Source organism: Labeo rohita, chromosome 23 (genome assembly GCF_022985175.1).
Source record: "Labeo rohita strain BAU-BD-2019 chromosome 23, IGBB_LRoh.1.0, whole genome shotgun sequence".
Lineage (NCBI taxonomy): Eukaryota > Metazoa > Chordata > Actinopteri > Cypriniformes > Cyprinidae > Labeo > Labeo rohita.
Window position 1 is genome coordinate 18,337,077 of NC_066891.1, and position 20,531 is coordinate 18,357,607.

The window sequence follows — 20,531 nt, forward strand, 5'->3', positions numbered from 1 at the left end:
TTTTTATCATAACAGGGTGGTTGTGAACACATGCTGCCAACACACATTTGTTCAAACATGTAAAAATGAGTTTTGTGACACTTCTCTTTCTATTAACAATGAAATACTCCAGGTTTAAAGTGTACTGTGTAACCTCCCGACCGAAACACTGAAATATTCCTGATAACCAGTTTGATTAATTGCAGATTCTTTTTATTAACTTTATAGATACATTTTAAAAACAACAGTAGCAAAGAAAAGACAATAAAGCAAGAAAATGTTTTCAACTTTATTCACTAACACACTAAGTGCTCCCATTACAGAGTAAAATCACTTTTTTGTACTGTAATGTTTTTTGGAGTTTTAACAAAGTAGAAAGAATACAGAGTTTATGTTCTACAAGGTGTACACCAGAAGTCTGCCAAAAAAATTTAAAATAAAAAAAAATGGGGGAGAAAAAAAGGTTATGTGCAAGTTCCTGAACCCAACCCATACAGAAGCCAGAGAGGCAAAGGGATGTTCCCACTGGGCCTATGGGAGAGCAGGAGTTCAGTAAGTGGACCAACTCGCTCCAAGACCTTGGCCAAAAACGAGCGCTTTAAGTTACAGTTAAAGGTGACATCAAGCCAAGGCAGTGAATTGAAAAAAAATGAATAGAACATTACTGATTTTTCTCCTTTGTACTCCATGTTTTTTGGCATCAGTCAATATTTTATTCCAGAATACAAAGCAAGATGGTGCTGCCCACCAAAGTATCATGAGGACAGGAACAGAGACTGGTGTGAAAGAGATGATTCAGTGGGAGGGAGTGACAAGTGGTGTACAGATAAATTCATACACTGAAGCTGTGCGTTACAACAACCAGTTCAAATAAGTTACAGCCAAAGATTCACATGCTCCCCACAGTCCTAAACATAACCAGCCTGATTGATTCATACCCCAGAGAGCTCGACCAATACGGAAAGAGGGGTGTTTGAGATATAATACTTATATAATTCAGTTACTGATTTAAAAAAAAAAAAAAAAACCCTGATTGGTTTCTCTTTGGGCTCTCCAAGCATACTGATACTCCCCATCCCCAGTGGGCCGCCCTCTCCCGTCTCCGACCGGTCCCTTTCCCTACCCCAATAACCCTTTCAGCGGATGGTGTATCTGACGTAGGGGACCTCTACATCCTCTTCCGTCTCGTCATTGCAGCAGAGCTCAAAAACTAGTGCTTTAACATGCTTCCCCAGTTTCTTCTTGGAGACCTTGGTCACGATCTCGGTCATCCTATGAAAAGGAAAACAAGCAAACGTTTAATTTTCTTCAATTCCCCCATGTAATTAGAAATTAGTATGACTCGAAAGATAGGAAACACTCACGGCAGGTCCAGCCTTTCTTTAAGCTTGGCCGCAGGCATGAAGAAAGAGTAGAGCATGGAAACTCCCTGAGAGAGCATAGTGATCTCCAGTTTGTGTTCATTCTGAGGAAAGAACAGAGTGTGAACCATGAGTACATAAGGTCAAATATTAAAAAGACAGGTTTACCTGTTTCTAGTGTTAATTTCGTTAACAAAAACTGACAAACATGTTAACTGACAAGTTTTTCCCCCATGACTAAAATGAGACAAGACTAAAATGTATTTAAAAAAAGACAAAAAAAACAAACAAAAAAAAATCTCTGCTGTAAGTGCCTCTAATATTAGAGCTTTTATGTGTGTGGTTGCCAGATGTCAAGTCTTCAAATTCCCAAATCAATGTTTCTCTGATAAAGAGATACATTTTCTGCCTAGAGCGGTTTAATTTTTGTAAATTGGCAACAATGCGCACACGCTTACTCTTCATTGCAGAAGTGCAGATGATTGTCTGAAAACACTGACAAACAAGCTGTAGTTTAGAGATCTCTGTATGAGATGTTTGGCTTAAATTAAAGTGTCACTGACCCTGTCTTTGTTCTGTCATGAGATCTCAACTATTTTGTTTGGGATTGTGGATGCTGAATAAATGCATGTACTCAACCACTGCTGTTTTAGTTGAGAAACATTATTGCAATTTGGAATTTCTATTAGGAATTTCACTGTTACAACATTTTTGTTTTACCAGTTTTCATTATGTAAGCAAAGAGAGAGATAAGGCAAAATGAGGTATAATAAACCATGTTTATGAGTTCACATTCTGTGGGTTTGTGCTTGTTGGTGAAAGTGCAATACCTGAAATGTAAAAAAATAAATAAAAAAATCCAGCTGTCAACAATTATTGTGATTAGAATTTTCAGCAATATTTTTTAATCAGTTTAACTATTATACAGCATGATGAAAAAGTTTTCATTGACTAAAACTAATGCTCACACATTTAGATTAAAAAGTATATTTGACACCAGACTAAGACTAATTTAAAAGACATTTGACAGACAAGGCTTAAACTTAGTCCTAGACTAAAATGTAATTCTGAGCAATTTCATCTGAAAGAAACTGGCACTGACTGATCTTAAAATATATCAGTGAGTTAATTTTGTCTCTAATTAAATTACTTAAATGTCCTAATTATACTATGGCCTAATCCTGGCTTAGTCTAAGCCCTGTCTGTGAAACCGGGCCCGAGTCTATTTTTTTAATAATATAATCAATTCATACCATTAATAGGGGGGAAAATGCATTCCATGTTTGTTAGACCTCAAGAACTTTTTTTTTTTTTTTAAGTTATATTTTGGTGCTTTTTTGTGATTTTAATAGACAGGACAGTAGAGAGATGACAGGAAAGTACTGGGTGGAGAGAAGGGAGCGGGATCAGCAAAGAACCTCGAGACGGGATTCGAACTCGGGTCACTGTGAGCACAGTTGTGCTATATGTCAGCACACTAACCACAAGGCTATTGCTGCCAACCTCAAGAATGAATTTAATATAATTTGATTACAAATAAACTCCACAGGGTAAGATATCATGAAATCAATTTCATTACCCACATGTTTTTTCATTGTTTTTTCTCTAAATTCTGTTTAAGAATGCATTACAAATGTATCAAAAATTGTCTTATAATTCTATACCTTTTTTTAAACAATTTAAATCAATGTTTTAAAATATAAATCAAATGAAAACAATTTACAACTTAACACTGCATGTACTATTTTTTTTTTTTTTGATTAAACAAGGTGCTGCAAAACAGACCTTTGATAATGTATAAATTACAACATGTATTAAAAACCACCTTGATTGTATGAGATTTCTCAATACATATAATTATATTATGACAACTTGTACACTTCTGTAATAATTCTTTAAGTAAAACCATACGTTTATTTAGGCAGTTTATTGTGAAGACCTTTGAGTATCGTAAATGAAGTAAATAACTGAATTGTATGATATTGTTAATCAACTTTTCAGAAAAATTAATTTTATTACATCAGAACGGATTTTATTTCAACTGCAGGAAGACGTCAATACACAAAATTGTTCAAGTTGAAGTCCACCGAAGTTAATCTACTCTCCTGTTTGATTTGTTTGTAGGACAGAACGGTGGATTCAGCGTTATGATTGATCAGATCGCCTGTCAATCAAGCTGTTTGCAAACGGTCAGCACTTTGCCCGGCATTTCTTTTTAGTAATGCACCGATCTTCATCACGATTCTTCATGGCCGATTCTGATTGCCGACGTTTTTACAAGCAAATGGGCTGATTCTGAAAACCTTTTTTTTAATGTTTATTTTACGCCTTAAGCAAGGGACAAGAATGTTGATAATCTGGTCATATTTTTTTCCCAAGCACATTTTACCAATTCCAAACCACAACTATCTTAACTACTATTAATTTTGTTTTTAATCATTTGTAAGTGATATATAACTGTCCGTGAAGGCTGGAGGTGAAAAACTCCTTATATTCAGGTGTGCATAATTATTAGTCCAAATTATTAAATGCCCATGAGAAGAATGCAATACTAATGCATTACAAGAATTTGCAAAGTTAAGGCTTGACCATTGGACAGCGAAATGCTTGTTGAGTAGACTCCAGGTAGGTCGCAGTTCTGGAAAATGGTGGCGCTGGAGACTAAACTGGTCCTAATTCTTCACCTTAATTCCTAATTCTTTTGCAGTTAACATGCATCTTTTCTTCTCCACCTGTTTTTTCTGACCATGCAGACTCAACAAGCATTTCGCTGTCCAATGGTCAAGCCTTAAGGCTATGTTCACACTTGGCGTCTTTTTTGACAAGAAAAAGTTGACAACGGCGCTTTTTTAGTAAAAAAAGAAGCTGGCAGCATTGCAGCCGAGGGCGTCTTTTGTTGCTATAACAACAGCTGCAATCGTATGAATCGGGGAAGAAAAGGGGAAGCTCGCTCTTGCGCTGGTGTTTTATTATAATTATTATTATTATTATTTTTTTTTTTTTAACATTTTTGCCCTTTACTTGATAGGGCAGTATTTAGACGGGATCGGGAAGGATCTGCGAGTCTGTGGGACGCCCGAAGCGCAGCGGCGTTGATGTTAACAAAAACCGACGCGCGGCTCCGATAGCCTTGTGGGCAGCGTGTCGGTTTTTAAAGTTAACGGAGAGAAGAATGTCGGTTAACAACAATAAAATAAAAGTCTATCAACCGGCACCATCTCCATTTTTCTTGCTGTTCTTGTTGTTATGGAAACGACAGGTCTCGCTACTCGCTTGTCATTGGTCAGCTGTCAAAAAGGCGCTTGACGTAGGGCGTTCTTTTCAGAAAAATTGAACTTTTTTTGAACTTGAAAAGACGCTCTGAGCTGCAGAAAAAGACGCCGGCGGTGGCGTTTAAAAAAAGCGCTCATGACTTTTTTGAAAAGACGGTTTACTCCATAGAATTATAATGTAAAACAGACGCTGGCAGTTTGAAAAAAGACGCCAAGTGTGAACGTAGCCTAACTTTGCAAATTCTTGTAATGCATTAGTATTGCATTCTTCTCATGGGCATTTAATAATTTGGACTTTTCAGCCTGGGTTAAATATCTTTTTTGGCTCATTTTATCTGTAAAAGAAAACATGCCTAATAATTATGCACACCTGAATATAAGGAGTTTTTCCACTTCCAGCCTTCATGGACAATTATATATCACTTACAAATGATTAAATACAAAATTAACAGTAGTTATTAAAACTGATGTGGTTTGGAATTGGTAAAATGTGTTTGGAAAAAAAATATGACCAGAATATCAACATGCCTAATAATTCTGCACACAGTGTGTATTGAGACTGAGGCACCAGAATTGTGTCTAACAAGAATGTGCGCTGTAGCACGAAATATAGTATATTTCTTCAAAAAGCAGATTGTGGAGACATTTTAATTGTCCACAATCAAAAATCGTCATATCACACACCCCTAATTTCAGTGTAGTTTGTGCAAATCCGGAACAGAGTTTGGTTGAGAGAGAGGAAAAAAAAAGGCCGGTTCGAGTTTCAGCGGAGCGCAGTGTCAGTGACAGGGAGTGATTGACAGCTGATATCTAAAATCTGCATTAAAGTTAAGAATGTAAAGATCAAGTTTAATTAGTTATGTAATGTTGGAGAGAACGGCAAACCTGACACTGTATCAGCTCACAGCAGTCTGGGCAGTAGTTAGGCTAGCGAAAATTTTGTAAAGAAATGAAAACAAGTCGCACCACAACGATTTCTGGTACTCGCACAAATGCTTCCAAATATATTTTGAGGTCACACAGATTAAATTTTGGGAGCATATGCGACCAAAACAGTCGCAATTTCGAGCCCTGTGTGTGTGTGTGTGTGTGTGTGTGTGTGTGTGTGTGTGTGTGTGTGTGTGTGTGTGTGTATGTATGTATGTATGTACACACATGTATGTATGTATGTATGTATGTATGTATGTATGTATGTATACACACACACATATATACCTCTTTTTCTTCATTACTTGAAGCTTAAAGGGACAGTTCACCCAAAAATGAAAATTCTGTCATTAATTACTCAAGGCAACTGACACATTCAAGGCCTAGAAAGGTAGTAAGGACATCATTAAAATAGTCCATGTGACATCACTTTACGGTTCAACCGTAATGTTATGAAGCTATGAGAATAACTTTGTGCACAAAAAAACAATTATTTCATTACTACCTTTCTGGGCCTTGAACATGGTAGCTGCACTGCTGTCTATGAAGGGTCAGATCTCAGATTTCATCAAATATATCTTAAATTGTCTCTCGCAGATGAGCGACAGAATTTACATTCCTGAGCGAACTACACCTTTAATTTATGCAACCAAACCAATCAGTGTTATTAAAAGGTTACTTTTTATATCACACTTTCACACAACTCTTGTAGTCCAGAACAACAAATGGAGTTAGGGTTAGTGTAATTACAAAAGCTGCTTTATTTATCTACTGAGTACTAAAACGAACTTCAAACACATCAATAATGAAAATCAAGTATTACCTTGAAATAGTCCAAGAACTGTCGGAGTGTCATTTCTTCACCATTGGACTGAATGCCCTTCACCTCAAAGCGGTCCCAAAGCGTCCAATCAATCTCATAGTACTGTGAAAGAAAGCAAGTGTGTCAAAAAGGCTTATTCATTCAAAGGAACGCAATCACTGCTTTTGTAACAGAGAGTGCTGTTGTTTACCTTGTGCTTGGGGGCAGCTATGGGCTCAGAGAAGGCGAAGAAAGGCAGAGCAAGGTTCATGAAGCCGTTCTTGTAGGACTCGAGCTTCTTATGCCCCTGAACGATCTTCAGCAGCTCCAGACACACCAGACCCACCACGGCAGCTGTCGTTGTGGCGATTGCCGGAATGATTTTTCCAGCAATGAGTTTGCTCTGCAAGATGAAAAAGCAAGGTGAGGGTCTGCGAATGTGGGATTTGACTCCCAAGACAGTTGAGAAACCATTCCACTGGCCCTCTCACCTTGTGTCTATCTGCAGGAGGAATGTCGTAGTTCTCTGCTCTTAGATTAGAAGCTGCTACAATGAAGTCCATGTGGAAGTTTGTGTCATCGTCCTGAGGAGGAAAATTTAATTAGCATCTTAAATGAAGTTCAAAAGTCCTAAATGCTGGGAAATTGGGGTCGAGTTGTAAGCGTTACCTTTTCAAAGTCAATGGGACAGAGCTTGAATTGAGAAGACGCTTCTGTAGAAGGCAACTGTGTCTTCAGTTCTTCAAGCCTAGAGTCATCTGAAAACAGACCAATAATAAAATGAGCAATGCTATGACAGTAAAAACTAGCATTTACTTCAGTCTGCAGTTTGATTTGTCAGATTCACTTTGTAAAACTCACATCCACCAAAACGTTTTCCACATCTTCTCTTACCGATTGATGCATTGGCACTCTGCAGCTCCTGATCAGACACGTGAATCTTGACTCCTGATTTGGGTGTGAACTCAGGCACTTTAATATCCTGCAGCAGCTTAGTCAGAGCAGAGCGGTCAGTGGAGCCCGGCAGGCCATATGACTGGGCGTACAAGTTAGCCGCTGCCATTATGTAGTCCATGTGAAGATCCTACCAATCACAATGATATCAAAATCAATCATTTAATGACATCAAATTTCAAAACCAGTCCTTTGAGTCTTTTCCCAGTGAATACTCACATTGTTAGTGCTGAATTCTAATGGATGAGGACATCTTTTTGGACCTGACCAGAACGGCGCCCCAGAACTTGTAAGCTAGACAAAAAGAGAAGATATTAAACTAAATGTTCATTAAACTCAGCATGAAATGGAAATTTTCTAAATGCATTTTATTGATTTTTATACATGCATGTTTTTGACTTGTTTCATAACTCAATATTCAAGTGAAGACAGATCTCCACTTAAATCACGCCCTGTTCTTACAAAGCGACTGCCAGCTTGCAATTCAGATCTGCCTCCATTCAATCAAGAATCAATGGATAAAACCACACCCTACATTTTACCTTTGTCAAAACCAATTTCACTCAAATGTGACCCTGGACCACAAAACCAGTCTTAAGTCGCTGGGGTATATTTATAGCAATAGCCAAAAATACATTGTATGGGTCAAAATTACTGATTTTTCTTTTATGCCAAAAAACATTAGGAAATTAAGTAAAGATCATGTTCCATGAAGATATTTAGTAAAATTCTTACTGTAAATATATCAAAACTTAATTTTTGATTTGCAATATGCATTGCTAAGAACTTCATTTGGACAACTTTATAGGTGTATTTCTCAATATTTTGATTTTTTTTGCACCCTCAGATTCCATATATTTAACTAGCTGTACCTCGGCCAAATATTGTCCTATCCTAACAAACCAAACATCAATCGAAAGCTTATTTATTCAGCTTTCAGATAATGTATAAATCCTAATTTCGAAAAATTGACCCTTATGACTGGTTTTGTGGTCTAGGGTCACAAATGTAAGGCACAATACTTGCTGAAGGTTCTGATATCGTTTTTAAACCAGGAAATATAAGATCCTGTCAACAAAGTTTTTTAATAAACTGAATTTGATCTCCATTATGATCTCAGGCCAGTTGTACAACCTTGACCATTTTGAATTTGTCTCTCAAAAAAATATTTCAAAAAATAAATAAAAATGCTCCTAATACATTGAAATCGTGTTTATGAACAGCAATTTTAATGTGTTTGAATAAATGGTAGCACTTTACAATTAGGTTTCATTAGTTAACATTAGTTGCTACTTTAGTTAAACTAAGAATGAACAATATTTCTAAAGCTTTTATTAATCTCAGCTAATATTAATTTCTGCATTTACTAATGCAATATTAAAATCAAAAATTGTGTTTGTTAACATTAGTTAATGCATTCTAAAAGGGATGCACAATATTATCAAAAAGTTATCGGAATCGGCCGATAAAGGCATCGACATCAGCTGATTTAAAAAAAATTATGCTGATATGCCATGCCGATAAGACAAATACTTCCCATGTTATCGGAATCGGCCAAGCTGATATGTCTTGCTGATAAGACAAATAATTCATGTGCTCGGTTAAGCTATCGATAAGATCACGTCAGCAGTGAGGTCATTCTCGAACTCTGGCCTGAATAAAGATTAGATTATCTGTTTCGGATCACCATAGATTCAATCATTACTAGTGTGTGCAGTAGTAGAAGCGGCAGCCTTTTTTTTTTTAAAGCTCTTTTGCTTAAGGCAATCTATTAATGTTTTTAATAAAAAACAAAACAAAAAAAACAAACAGCATATCGGCAAAAATCTAAAATAAAATAAATAAATAAAATAAAAATCGTGCACAACTATTTTTACCAACCAACGTTAACCAAGATTAACAAATGCTGTAATAAATGTATTATTCATTGCTTATTCATGACAGTTAATACATTAATATTAACAAATGGCATCTTATTGTAAAGTGTTGCAGATTAAATTAACAGTCTGGTGCTCCTCGTGTGGCAGTCAAAAATAATTACACTTTTTATTTCAATGGTGAATGTACACCATTTTATTTTGATAATGTTTTTAATAGTTCATGTTTTAGGGGATTTTATTGTATTAAATCATTTATGCAGCAGTAACCCATTTCTTTCCTGTTCTCTTTCACTTTTTGAGCACAGACCTGAAAATGAAATTTCTTAAACTTAAACTGTTGTAAATCTTGAAGGCTTTGGAGAGAGACTTAAGTTTTGTCTCTTTTTAAAGACGACATCTGGCAAATTATTGATTTTATTTGAAACACATTTTCCAAAACATGTTTTACTCTAAAACAAGAAATAGAAGCCATAAATCTAAGTTGTTTAAATTTTGAGGCTGATATCTCCAAAATGGGCATCATTAGGATTTTGTTTGGGCATAGTACCAAATATTTCCGCTAGATGAAATTCATTTTCTTTAAAAACTTCTTAAAAAAAATAAAAAATAAATAAATTATATATATATATATATTTTTTTTTTTTTTCACTCAAAAATCATTGAAGAGCACCAGAGTGTTAACATATCCTGTTAGATTAATATGGAAAAAAGGTGTCATATCATTGACGCTTTGGGGTTCAGATTATGAACAGTCTAATGACAGCTAATCAAATGAGAGCAGACAGGCCTCACCTGGTCTGGGGGGGAAATTGTGCAGTAGCTGACGGATGTTGTTGTTATATTGACACTGCCAGTGGTTGCGGGCCCAAGCTACACAGTCCTCCCAGCTGCGTGGGTAATCTGTCACCAGGCTCTTGTATACCGCCTCCACCACCTCCAACGGCTGAGCTCCAGGGAGCTTCAGTGTGCGCTCCATAAACTTTTGGTCTCTGGGGAGGAATGAGAGCATTACATTTAAAAACAGCTGACAGCACAATGCGTTGCAACTTTACGGGTTGTTCAGTGTGACAGGAACTTACGTCAGATACTGCAAGGCGTTTTCAGCAGGCTGTTTGAAAAGTCCCTCAAACTCGTCACGAGCCCACTAAGAAAGCAGGTGGGTAAACAGTCAGTTTAGGTCAAAGTACCAAAGGCTCATGGCATCAGAAGTTCATCACAAAGAAAGGCTGAAAGGTTACCTGAAGGGTGTGTTCGATTGCATTAGGGAAGTTTTTGAGCGTGCAGATAGGAATGGACTTCTCTGGAGGGTCCTGGCTGGAGCTGTATGACTCTGTGAGGAAGGGAATGACCACCTGCACGTTCCCTTTGGTTCCTAGAGTACCAGACTCCAGCAATGGCTTACGGTAGTACACACACCTCCGGTCCATATACATACCTGGAAAAGGAAAGCATGCAGAGCCAATTTCTCACAAATTGCTATTTGACCATTATGTTTTGAAGTGACCGAGCCACTTTGCTGTCTAAAACTATACTTCTACTTACGGGCATCTACATTGTCAAGAGCATTTGCGACTCCATGGAGGCTTTCAAAAAAGTCATCATCATAGACCTTCTCAGTGTCAGGCCCTACACGGTTCTGATGTCCTGTGATGCGGACTGATGGGTTCATCTGCTTCACGGCTGCAGCGGCGGTCTCGCTCTTCATCTTCTGCTCGGAGGAGAAAGAAAATCATCAGCAACCGTTCAAGAAAGACATTATAATCAAGTTCTCTGCATTAAATTCCTTCCTTCTTCAGTCTGTGCAAGTCAATCTCACCGTAACATCCCAGGGCCTGAAGAGGAACTGTCGATTGAGATTGGACTTCTCTATGGTGTCCATGTCAGTAACTATGACCTCTCCTTCACCGCTGGCCAAGCCCATCATAGCAAAGTTTTTCAGCAGCTCACAACCAATAGCTCCAGCGCCAACCTGAATGCAAGAAACAAGTTATTAAAATGATCACTTAGACTAAAGCAGTGTTACGTTAGTATAATTTATAAACTATTAAAATGATTAGCTTTAGTTTAACTTTAATAATTTTACACATCATTATTAGTTTAAAACATTTCTAAATAGCTTTAACTGATTTTTTTTTAAGCTTTAAACTCAATTAGTAATTTTAGCACTTCAACTTTCACTTATTATGGAAGCCAATTTCTACCATTAAATAAAACATTAAAAAAGGGTAATTGCGACTTTTCACAATTTTGACTTTTCTTACAATTTAAAGTTTACATCTTGCAGTTCTGACTTTTTTCCTCAGAATGGCATGATACAAGAATTGAGAGTTTGTGTCTCGCAATTGACTATTTCTCAGAATTGCGACTTTCTGAAAATTGCGAGTTAAGTCAGAAATGTGAAATAAAAAGTGGCAATTCTGAGAACAGTTTTTTTTACCTCAGAATTGGACTTTAAAACTCACAATTGTGAGTTTATGTCTCACAATTCTGAGGAAAGAAAAGCCAGGATTGCAAGATAAACTCACAATTGTGAAAAAACTGTCAGAATTCAGAGTTTATATCCTGCAATTTGGACTTCTCAGATCTCAGAACTCTCAGAATTTATATCTCAGAATTGACTTTTTCAGAATTGTGATATTATATCTTGTAATTCTGACTTAACTTGGAATTGTAAGAAATAAATTTAGAACTGTGACGTTAGAAGTTTTTTTTCCCCTCAGAATTGGACTTTGTAACTCACAATTGTGAAAAACATCAGAATTGCAACGTTATTTCTCGCAATTGTGAGTTTATAATCACACAATTCAGATGTTCAAAAAAAGTTGCAATTCTTGTGAATTCATCTCGCAATTGACTATTGACTTAAAAAAAAAAAAAAAAAGGTAGAATTGTAAGAAACTCACAATTGTGGGAGAAAGTCAAAATTACGAGTTTATATCTCACAATTTTGACTTCACATCTGGCTATTCTGACTTTATAATTCAAAATTGTGACCTTATCTTGCGGTTTTGACTTTGACTCGCAATTGTGAGTTTATATCATGCACTTCTAAGGAAAAAGTCAGAATTGCGAGATGTAAGCTTTTTTAAGAATTCGATTTTTTCAGAATTGTGAGTTTATTTCTTGTAATTCTAAGAATTTGACTTTTTCCCCCTAAGAATTGAGAGTTTGTATCTCACAATTGTGACTACTTAGCAGAATTGTGACTCACTATTGGGAGTCAAGAACGAGAGCAATTCTGAGAACAGTTTTTTCCTTCAGAACTGGACTTTTTAACTCGCAACTGCGAGTTTATATCTCACAGTTCTGAGAAAAAAAGTCAGAATTGCGAGATAACCATTACAATTTTGACTTTATAACTCAATTGTAAGTTGTGACTTAATTCGCAATTGCAAGTTTATATCAAGCAATTCTGAAACAAAGAGTCAGAATTGCAAGTTCTTATCGCACAGTTCTTACTTTATAACTGCAAGTTTATATCACAGTTCTCAGAGGAAAAAAAAAAAAAAAGTGTGTCAGAATTGTGAGAAGTCACAGCTACCTTTTTAAATTTTTTTATTCTGTGTCAGAAACGGGCTTCCATTTATTATAGTTAGTTGCAAATGCAACAATTCTTGCTTTCATTAACATTTTTCATTTAATATTTTTATTTAACTACAATTACAAAATGTTTTTAATAGTTTTCGTTTACAATAACAACACTTGATTAAAGGCAAAATAATCTAGTTTGGAGCAGTTAATACTTGCAGCATAATCTTGCCTTATGACAAAGGTGATTTATATAAATTTGATTGGCTCAATATAATTTAAAGGGGGGAAAAAAACAAGTATAGTGCAATTGCATAACTGGCATGGTATTATCATCTCCCATTTTGATAAATGGCCAGTTTCAGCTCCTCACCAGAAAATATCGCTGTTTGGCTAACAGCTCCTGCAGCTTGGACCCAAAAACAGCAATCTGGCCATCATACCGGCAGTTCCTCTACAAAAAAACAGATGAATAAATTAGTCTTTGCAACAAACCAACAATCTTTTGTGTGAGATGCATGTAGCTCCACTAGCAAACAAATACTGAAAATCATAAGAAATCTTGCAAGACACTGGTAAAAGATGCACTCACAGGTGCACATTCTTCCTCTGTCAGAACGGCATCCTCAGCTTCAGACAAGCACTCCACAGCATCAAAATATAGCCACTGCATGATGGGCATAAACTTCCCTGTGCAAGCCTGAAGAAAAAAAACAAAAAAAACAATAAATAACAGACCATGATAGATGAGTCTAACGCAACACGTTCCCCATACATCTCATTGATTCAAAGCTCAGAGATAATGATGGGAGACTGTATTACCTTCATAACCTCCTGGGCAGCAAGCCCACCAATAAAGGCATTGATGGGTGCCAGGTCTCCAGCAGCCACGCAGGACAGTTTTTTGATGACCGCCTGGTCCAGCTGCTCTTGCTTGGCAGATCCGGTTTGCGCAGCATTTACTTCCTCAGCCAGAGCCATAAGCTCATCCGCATCCGACTGCAGCAGGACGGAAGGAGAATAAGATCATTGCTGAGTCACTGAGACTGATGTCCACAGCTCAGCATTCACATGCCATTAAACAGAACACTGTGTAATGATCAAGGCATTACATTTCTAGCAGGTCTTGGCCAGAATAGCCTGAAAGTGGATTGGACCCCATGCATAAATCTAACAACTAGCTGAAGTGTTCACCTGACTCCATGGCTTCGGTAGACGACTGTGCTTCTTCTCAAATGCATGCAGCGCCTGAAAGCCCACGTGCAGTTGGCCTGGACGATCAAATTTGGCAAAATCAGTCAGCATGAACTCCGGTTCGGCCATGGAAGAGGACAGGGATTTCTGAATTGTACAAAGAAAGAAGTGTGCATATGTAATCCACTTATTCACTTTACATGCTTTATATAATGTAGGCCTCAGCGTGGGCGTCAACTTACAAAGGCAACTGTCTTGGGCATCTTCACTTGTGTGACAATACCACCTCTCACATAGTCCGAGAATGAGCTGGTGTCACAGATGCTGAAGGTGTAAGGACCTGACAACAGAGGACATCACAATCACAGAACAGTCTGTACATTTATCAACGGTGTACATTTATCAGTACCTCTTTAAACAGTAACACAAGTTCAGTGCTTTGTCTTATGATTACAGAAACTTATTTCCACCTTCCCGTTCCTTTAGGACAAAGGCAGTTGACTAAAGTGATCCGTAGCCAAAGTGATTGACATTTATTGCCCTATGCTGATCCGGTTGCATGTTAAAAAGTAGGTTGACACAGCAGTAAAACCTGTCAAACAGCCGTAAACAACCATAAATAGTCAAAATGTTCCAGACATCTGAAACCGATATATATTTGCCAAGGTGAAGACAAATATGTGAACTGCCTTGACACACAGTGAGGAAGATGTCACAAGCAAAGTTTGTCTGTAACTTATGACTGACACTGTAAGTGTGTGAGCAGAAATTTAAAGACACTATTTTTGTTTTCTTTGTGCACAAAAATATTCTTGGAGCTTCATATCATTACGGTTAAACCACAGATGTCACATGGACTAATTTAATCATGTCATTACTACCTTTACAGGTCTTGAACATGTCAGTTGCGTTGCCATCTATGCAGGGTTAGAAAGATTTTGGATTTAATCTAAAATATCTTAATTTGTGCTCCAAAGATGAACAAAGGTCTTATGGAGCAACATGAGGGTGAGTAAATAATAACAATTCTCATTTATCGGTGAACTGTGCCTTTAATTCACCCCTGAACAACTGTTAATTTTCTTCTTTGAAGAACCAGTGTTCCCAATGTCTGGAAAAGTGATATAGTCTAGATTTCTAGTCCTAAAAAGGTCACAAACATGAATAAAATCTTAAAACGTTATGCATTTTTATAACAAATATGCATTTATCTAGTTATTTTGAATGCTAAAATGTTGTATAGGGGACAAATGTAAAATATTGGGATGGCAAAAACAATTAAATCTCCTGGAATTCTGACATTTAATAATTTACTTATTGGTGTCAAAAAGGATGAGAACCACTGTTCTAGCATGTTTTTTTTTTATCTGTAGGTCCCTGGGCTAACACTGGATGGGGTGGTTTCTGGGTTTGTTTTAGTCAGAAAACCTACAATAACTCACCCAGTGACTTGATCTCTATTGGTTCACAGCCGTTGAGCTCTGTCATGCCCTGCACTTCTGTGAAAGTAACAAAATCTCCGCTCTCAAATCCATGCCGTGCTTCATCCAGACACGTAACCACACCAGCACTGTCCTTTTCACACACAATAAAGAGCAAAAGGTTCAGACAGCCAGAAGTTTAACAAATGTGACACTTTACTCTTTCTGACTGCAATAAACAAGATTACACAGTATAATTTTGTCCAGTCCATTTGACGGTTTTTACCTTTGTGATCATTGAGATCATGGCGCTCAGTGGCTGCTCTCCATTGGTGTCAAACACAGTCATGTCCTCCCCAAAATCACAGAACAGTTGCCTATTGAAACACAGAACGTACATTAGGAAAAACAATACCAAGAAACCTTAATAACTTAAAACAAAACAATAAAAAGGTATTCTACCCAAACAGTCCACGAGTGTCTGCAACGATCAACTTAATGCCGTTACTATGGCAGAAGTCACCCATGCGTATCTGCTCATCGAGGCTGGAGTTGGTGAGCACAACAACCTGGTCAAACAAATGCCTGTTAGTCAACTCTTTTAATGCTAGTATGATTTAGTTCACATGTTGAGCTGATGGGTGCATAGTTTATAACGGCAGTACCTGAAACTTGGTCAGGTATTCGTTGGTGAGGGCGCCAGTGTAGGAGGTTACAGGCACATAGCTGTTGAGTTCTGCCAGGCGAGGCTGACTGACATCTGCACGGTTCTTCCCAAGATCCTCCTCACGCAGATAAAACTGAGACATGTAACAAACACTATTAACATCATACTATGTTTCAATCTTCCTAAAAATCTTATTTATAGTCCACTGAATAGACAGCCTCTTTGCATTGCACAAAATTAGCTACAGCGCAGTGTTTTGCATTAACACACACTTTTAGTTATGACTCACGAACACCCACTGACCTGTGATGAAAGGTCCTTCCACTCAGCCACGCCCTGGTCGTGCAGGGTGACACTCTTGACTCCGCCCAGAATGACATTCTTGGCTATCTCTACACCCAAACCTCGCAGGCCCGAGATCAGAACATTAGAGCTCTGCATGCGCTTCATAGCATCATGGCCCAGTACGTACCTGAGAAACATGTACTAAATTTAACAACTACTCACCTGATCTCTTAACTGCTCAAAAAGAGTGTTCTAAGGATACATCAAACCAAAATGAAGGCCAAACTTACAGCTGTCTGGAGTACAAGCCCTCGTCGATCTCAGCATCATTTCCATTCTTAGCCATGCCCTGCAGAGACCAAAACCACAGTTAACAGACTATAAATAGAAAAGCATAACTTATGAAAATGGCTGCCTTTCAACAGCCAGGAACAGTAAAGAATGAAGATTATAATCACAAAATATGTGACTAAACATACCACTTTAGATTACCTATATGTCTCAATTAAAATACCAATCAAAAGTTTTTGAACAGTGAGATTTTTAATGTTTTTTTAAAGACATCTGATAACCAAGTCTGCATTTATTTGACCCAAAGCACAGCAAAAAACATTACATTTTGAATATTTTTACTATTTAAAATAACTGGTTGCTATTGTAACTGTAAATGTAATTTATTCCTGTGATTTCATAGCTGAATTTTTAGCATCATTACTCCAGTCAGCTCAAAAAAAAACATTTATTATTATTATTGCTGTTGTTGAAAACAGCCGAGTAGAATTTTTCCAGGTTCCTGTGATGAATAGAAAGTTCAGAAGAACAGCGTTTATATGAAAATAGAACACTTTTTGTAACATTATATATACGTTTCATCACTTTTGATCAATTTAAAGCATCCTTGCTAAATAAAAGTATTAATTTCTATAATTTATTTCAGATAAATGCTGATCTTTTCTATCCATTAAACAATCATGAAACGATGTACTCAACTGTTTTAAATATTGATAAAAATAATTTTTCTTGAACAGCAAATCAGCATAGTAAAATGATTTCTTAAGGATCATGTGACACCGAAAGAAACTTGATGATGCTGGAAAATTTAGCTTTGAATACAGGAATGAATTACATTTTAAAATATATTTAAACAGAAAGCAGTTATTTTAAACAGTAAAAATATTTCACAATATTACTGCTTTTGCTGTATTTTGGATCAAATAAATTTAGGTTTGGTGAAAAAAATTATGTATAGTGTATATGCGAACAAGTCATTTTTAAAAAGCTGGACTTGAACCTACGTTAGCTGGTGTGTGAGACAGTTCGGTTCTGACAGAGTTAGAGGAGGAGCAGTGGGATCCCGTCTTCGTCTCTGATCCTGACACGCGACGCTTCTTGGACAGCGGCGAGCTGGACATCTAGAAGAGAAGAACGATAACTCAACTCCTGTATTTTTAAAGTGGATATTATGAATTCACAGTGCCTAAACATTATTAGGTCACTTAAATTTGGTGGAATCAGTTTCCCAAATGAAACAGAGCAATTACCATCTTAGTGGAGGCTTAAAAGCATTTTCAGGCTATTTGCTCTGAAACTTGGCAAAAGCTCATGTGTTATTTCCACAAACAAATAGAAAGCAGTGATGCAAATGAACAATAATAGCACTTCCAGACGGTTCGAATACATTATTTAACGTGCAAGCACCTAGACAAAAATAGCTCTACTAATTGCACTTTATTCATTATTGAACAAATATGCTTTAAAATCTTGGTATACAGCCAACATGGAAAAAAATAACACAACTGATAATCTGTGTAAAACAAAGTATAATCTGCATTTGGAAGAATGTTGAATATGACATTATATACATAAATGATTATTTCAGCACTGGACAGTTCCTTTAAGTGTAAAAGAAAAAAAAATAAAGAAAAAAAAATCAATTGTACCAGCAATGCAGTGAAGTCAGCATCATTCTAAAGGACACAATGAAACTCCAGTCTATAAAACCAAGGGTAGTTATTATTAGACTAATCGTATTTCGCAAAAATGTGCATTTAATAGGTTTATACTAAGAATAAATTTAATATCCACCAAACTACATTCACATCACCTATTTGTGGAATATAAACAATACGGCTTGTCTTTCCACAGCACAAGGAGAGCCTGATTTCTGCCGCAAGATGAAGCGCTTTGGCTATAAATAGCCCACGGACAGAAGCGTTGTGTTTATGGTGAACGGTTCGTGCATCTCACCCATTCTCCCTTAACAAAACCGCTGATTCATTAAAACGAAACTGCAGTGAATGTCACATCCCAAGACCGGTTCCATGCAGCGTTTCCACAACACAAACTCAAATCCATTTATATTCCATGTATCATGTTAAGACATCTCATTAATAAGGCACGGAGTGACCAAATATAACGCGGAGTTCAACATTTACGTCATTCACTAAAATATGCTGTAAGAAACAGGAGGAAGACGACTTGTTTCAATGAAATGAAACTTAACGCTCATTAGTTACAGAGAGTTCTACGGCCCTAAAACGAGAGTAGCTTCTAGAACGAGTACAAACTCGAGCGGAAATTCCGCATACAATCGTTCCGTTCCAAATAGAACTCTCGTCATTTAACGGCTAGTTCACAAAAATGAGAAACGCCAAGCATTTCCTCACTCTCGTGTTGTTCTGAACCTGTATGGTGACCCCTGCGTTACATTAAAAGAGTTGTCAGGCAGAAAATGACAGCCTCTTCCACCATTCACTTTCATTTTTTTCCACACAATGACTAAGGCTGTCATTCTGCCTGACAACAACTTTTCGTTCCACGGATGAAAAAAAGTCAGTCATACGTGTTTAGAACAACACGAGAGGGTTTGCTGAATTTCAATTTTGTTTAATAAAACCAGAATACAGGTTGGCTAAGTTTAAGACTACAACATGAGTAGATTGAGGTGCCCACCCCAGCGAAACCGAAACATGAATAAATCTGTGCGTGACATAAGCAAAAATAGCATGATCTTAATTATCTGTTAAAGACTAACGGTTACACCTGCTTTGCAAATTTCAGATATTCACTTCCGTTTCGACGAAACACACACACACATACACATACAAATCATCCGCAGTAAGGTTACGTCAAAACATCAAATGGTAAATTAACCAGACACGCGAAACAGGTCGTGTGCCGCTAATCAGATTTGACAAATTTAACTTAGCAGGGAACACGAGGGGATTCTGAGACACCTAGCTTGCTAGCCTGCTACATGCTTTGTAATAGTTGGTGCAGGCAGTTTACTGAGCCTGCGGCCTAGTTCACTACAGTCCCAAGTTCGCATGCTAAGCAGTGAATGAAAGAACTCGGCGCCTGTACAAACACAACGATCTGATCCATGCCGATCACCCAGCGCATAATTATACAAGCCTAGACGAGCTCAGGCGGGGAAATTTGGGCTATTCGGGCGGACAGCTGGTTGCACTGAGTTAGCGCAGAGTGCAATGGTTCGCCTCTTACCAATAATCCTTCTCAGTCCACTCTCAGTGTCAGCAAACCGCTCCTCGTGTGAAACTAACTTGGATGGTGCGGATTGCAGGCTGATGTAGATGCGAGGAGAAAACGGACAGCAACAGCACGAATAGCGCTGGGCGAGATGCTGTGAGAAAAGCCCCCTTCACTATCCTGCCGAGTCACTGTGTCGTTCAGTCTGCTGCCTGCCTGTATCGCGTTTCTGGTTTTGTTTCAGCGAACGGAACAAAACCAAAATGGCAGCTGTGGCACAGGGGCGGAGCTGCTCGGATAAAGAGGAACAGGAAAAGGTGGTCTGGCCGAGACTGCTGCAATCCTCGGCAGTCGCCCATTGGCTGCCCTACCTATGACTTTACGGAAAGCCCACCCACTTCTGCATATGCCGGGACTTCAGGCTTTTGTAAGTGATATTCAGTTGTGCATATTGAACTGAACCACGTTATCCATTGTCAGGAGGCTGTGCATAAAGAACTGAAGCCATGCTGTAGAAGGATAGCTCGCCAAAAATGAAAATTGCCATAATTTACTTCCACCTCATGAGATTATGCAACATAACAGATATGTTAAAAACTGTGTCAGTGTCTTTTGTACATTCAATGTCTGTCAATGGTAACCAAAAAGTTCTTCAAAATATCTTGTGTGTTACACACAAACAAATGCAAACAATTCTGGAACGGTGTGAAGGGTGAGAAAATAATGACAGTTTTTATTTTGTATGAACTTTCCCTTTAAATGGTTTTATGTC

General features: G+C 37.5%; 1 protein-coding gene across 1 annotated transcript; it reads right to left on the reverse strand.

Moving 5' to 3' along the window:
* Positions 1-254: 254 nt before the first annotated feature.
* On the reverse strand, positions 255-20,054 carry uba1 (ubiquitin-like modifier activating enzyme 1). The gene is made up of 26 exons (XM_051095996.1): positions 19,775-20,054; positions 17,566-17,682; positions 16,561-16,619; positions 16,289-16,457; positions 15,984-16,118; positions 15,781-15,887; positions 15,605-15,695; positions 15,340-15,472; positions 14,140-14,237; positions 13,898-14,044; positions 13,526-13,702; positions 13,296-13,403; positions 13,077-13,157; positions 10,992-11,144; positions 10,718-10,883; positions 10,414-10,610; positions 10,255-10,319; positions 9,963-10,164; positions 7,515-7,589; positions 7,236-7,425; positions 7,011-7,099; positions 6,833-6,925; positions 6,553-6,744; positions 6,363-6,464; positions 1,344-1,444; positions 255-1,251 (listed from the first exon to the last, which is right to left on the reverse strand). Exons 2-26 carry the CDS (start codon positions 17,680-17,682, stop codon positions 1,116-1,118), a joined length of 3,183 nt encoding a protein of 1,060 aa, XP_050951953.1. The 5' UTR covers positions 19,775-20,054; the 3' UTR covers positions 255-1,115.
* Positions 20,055-20,531: the final 477 nt, after the last annotated feature.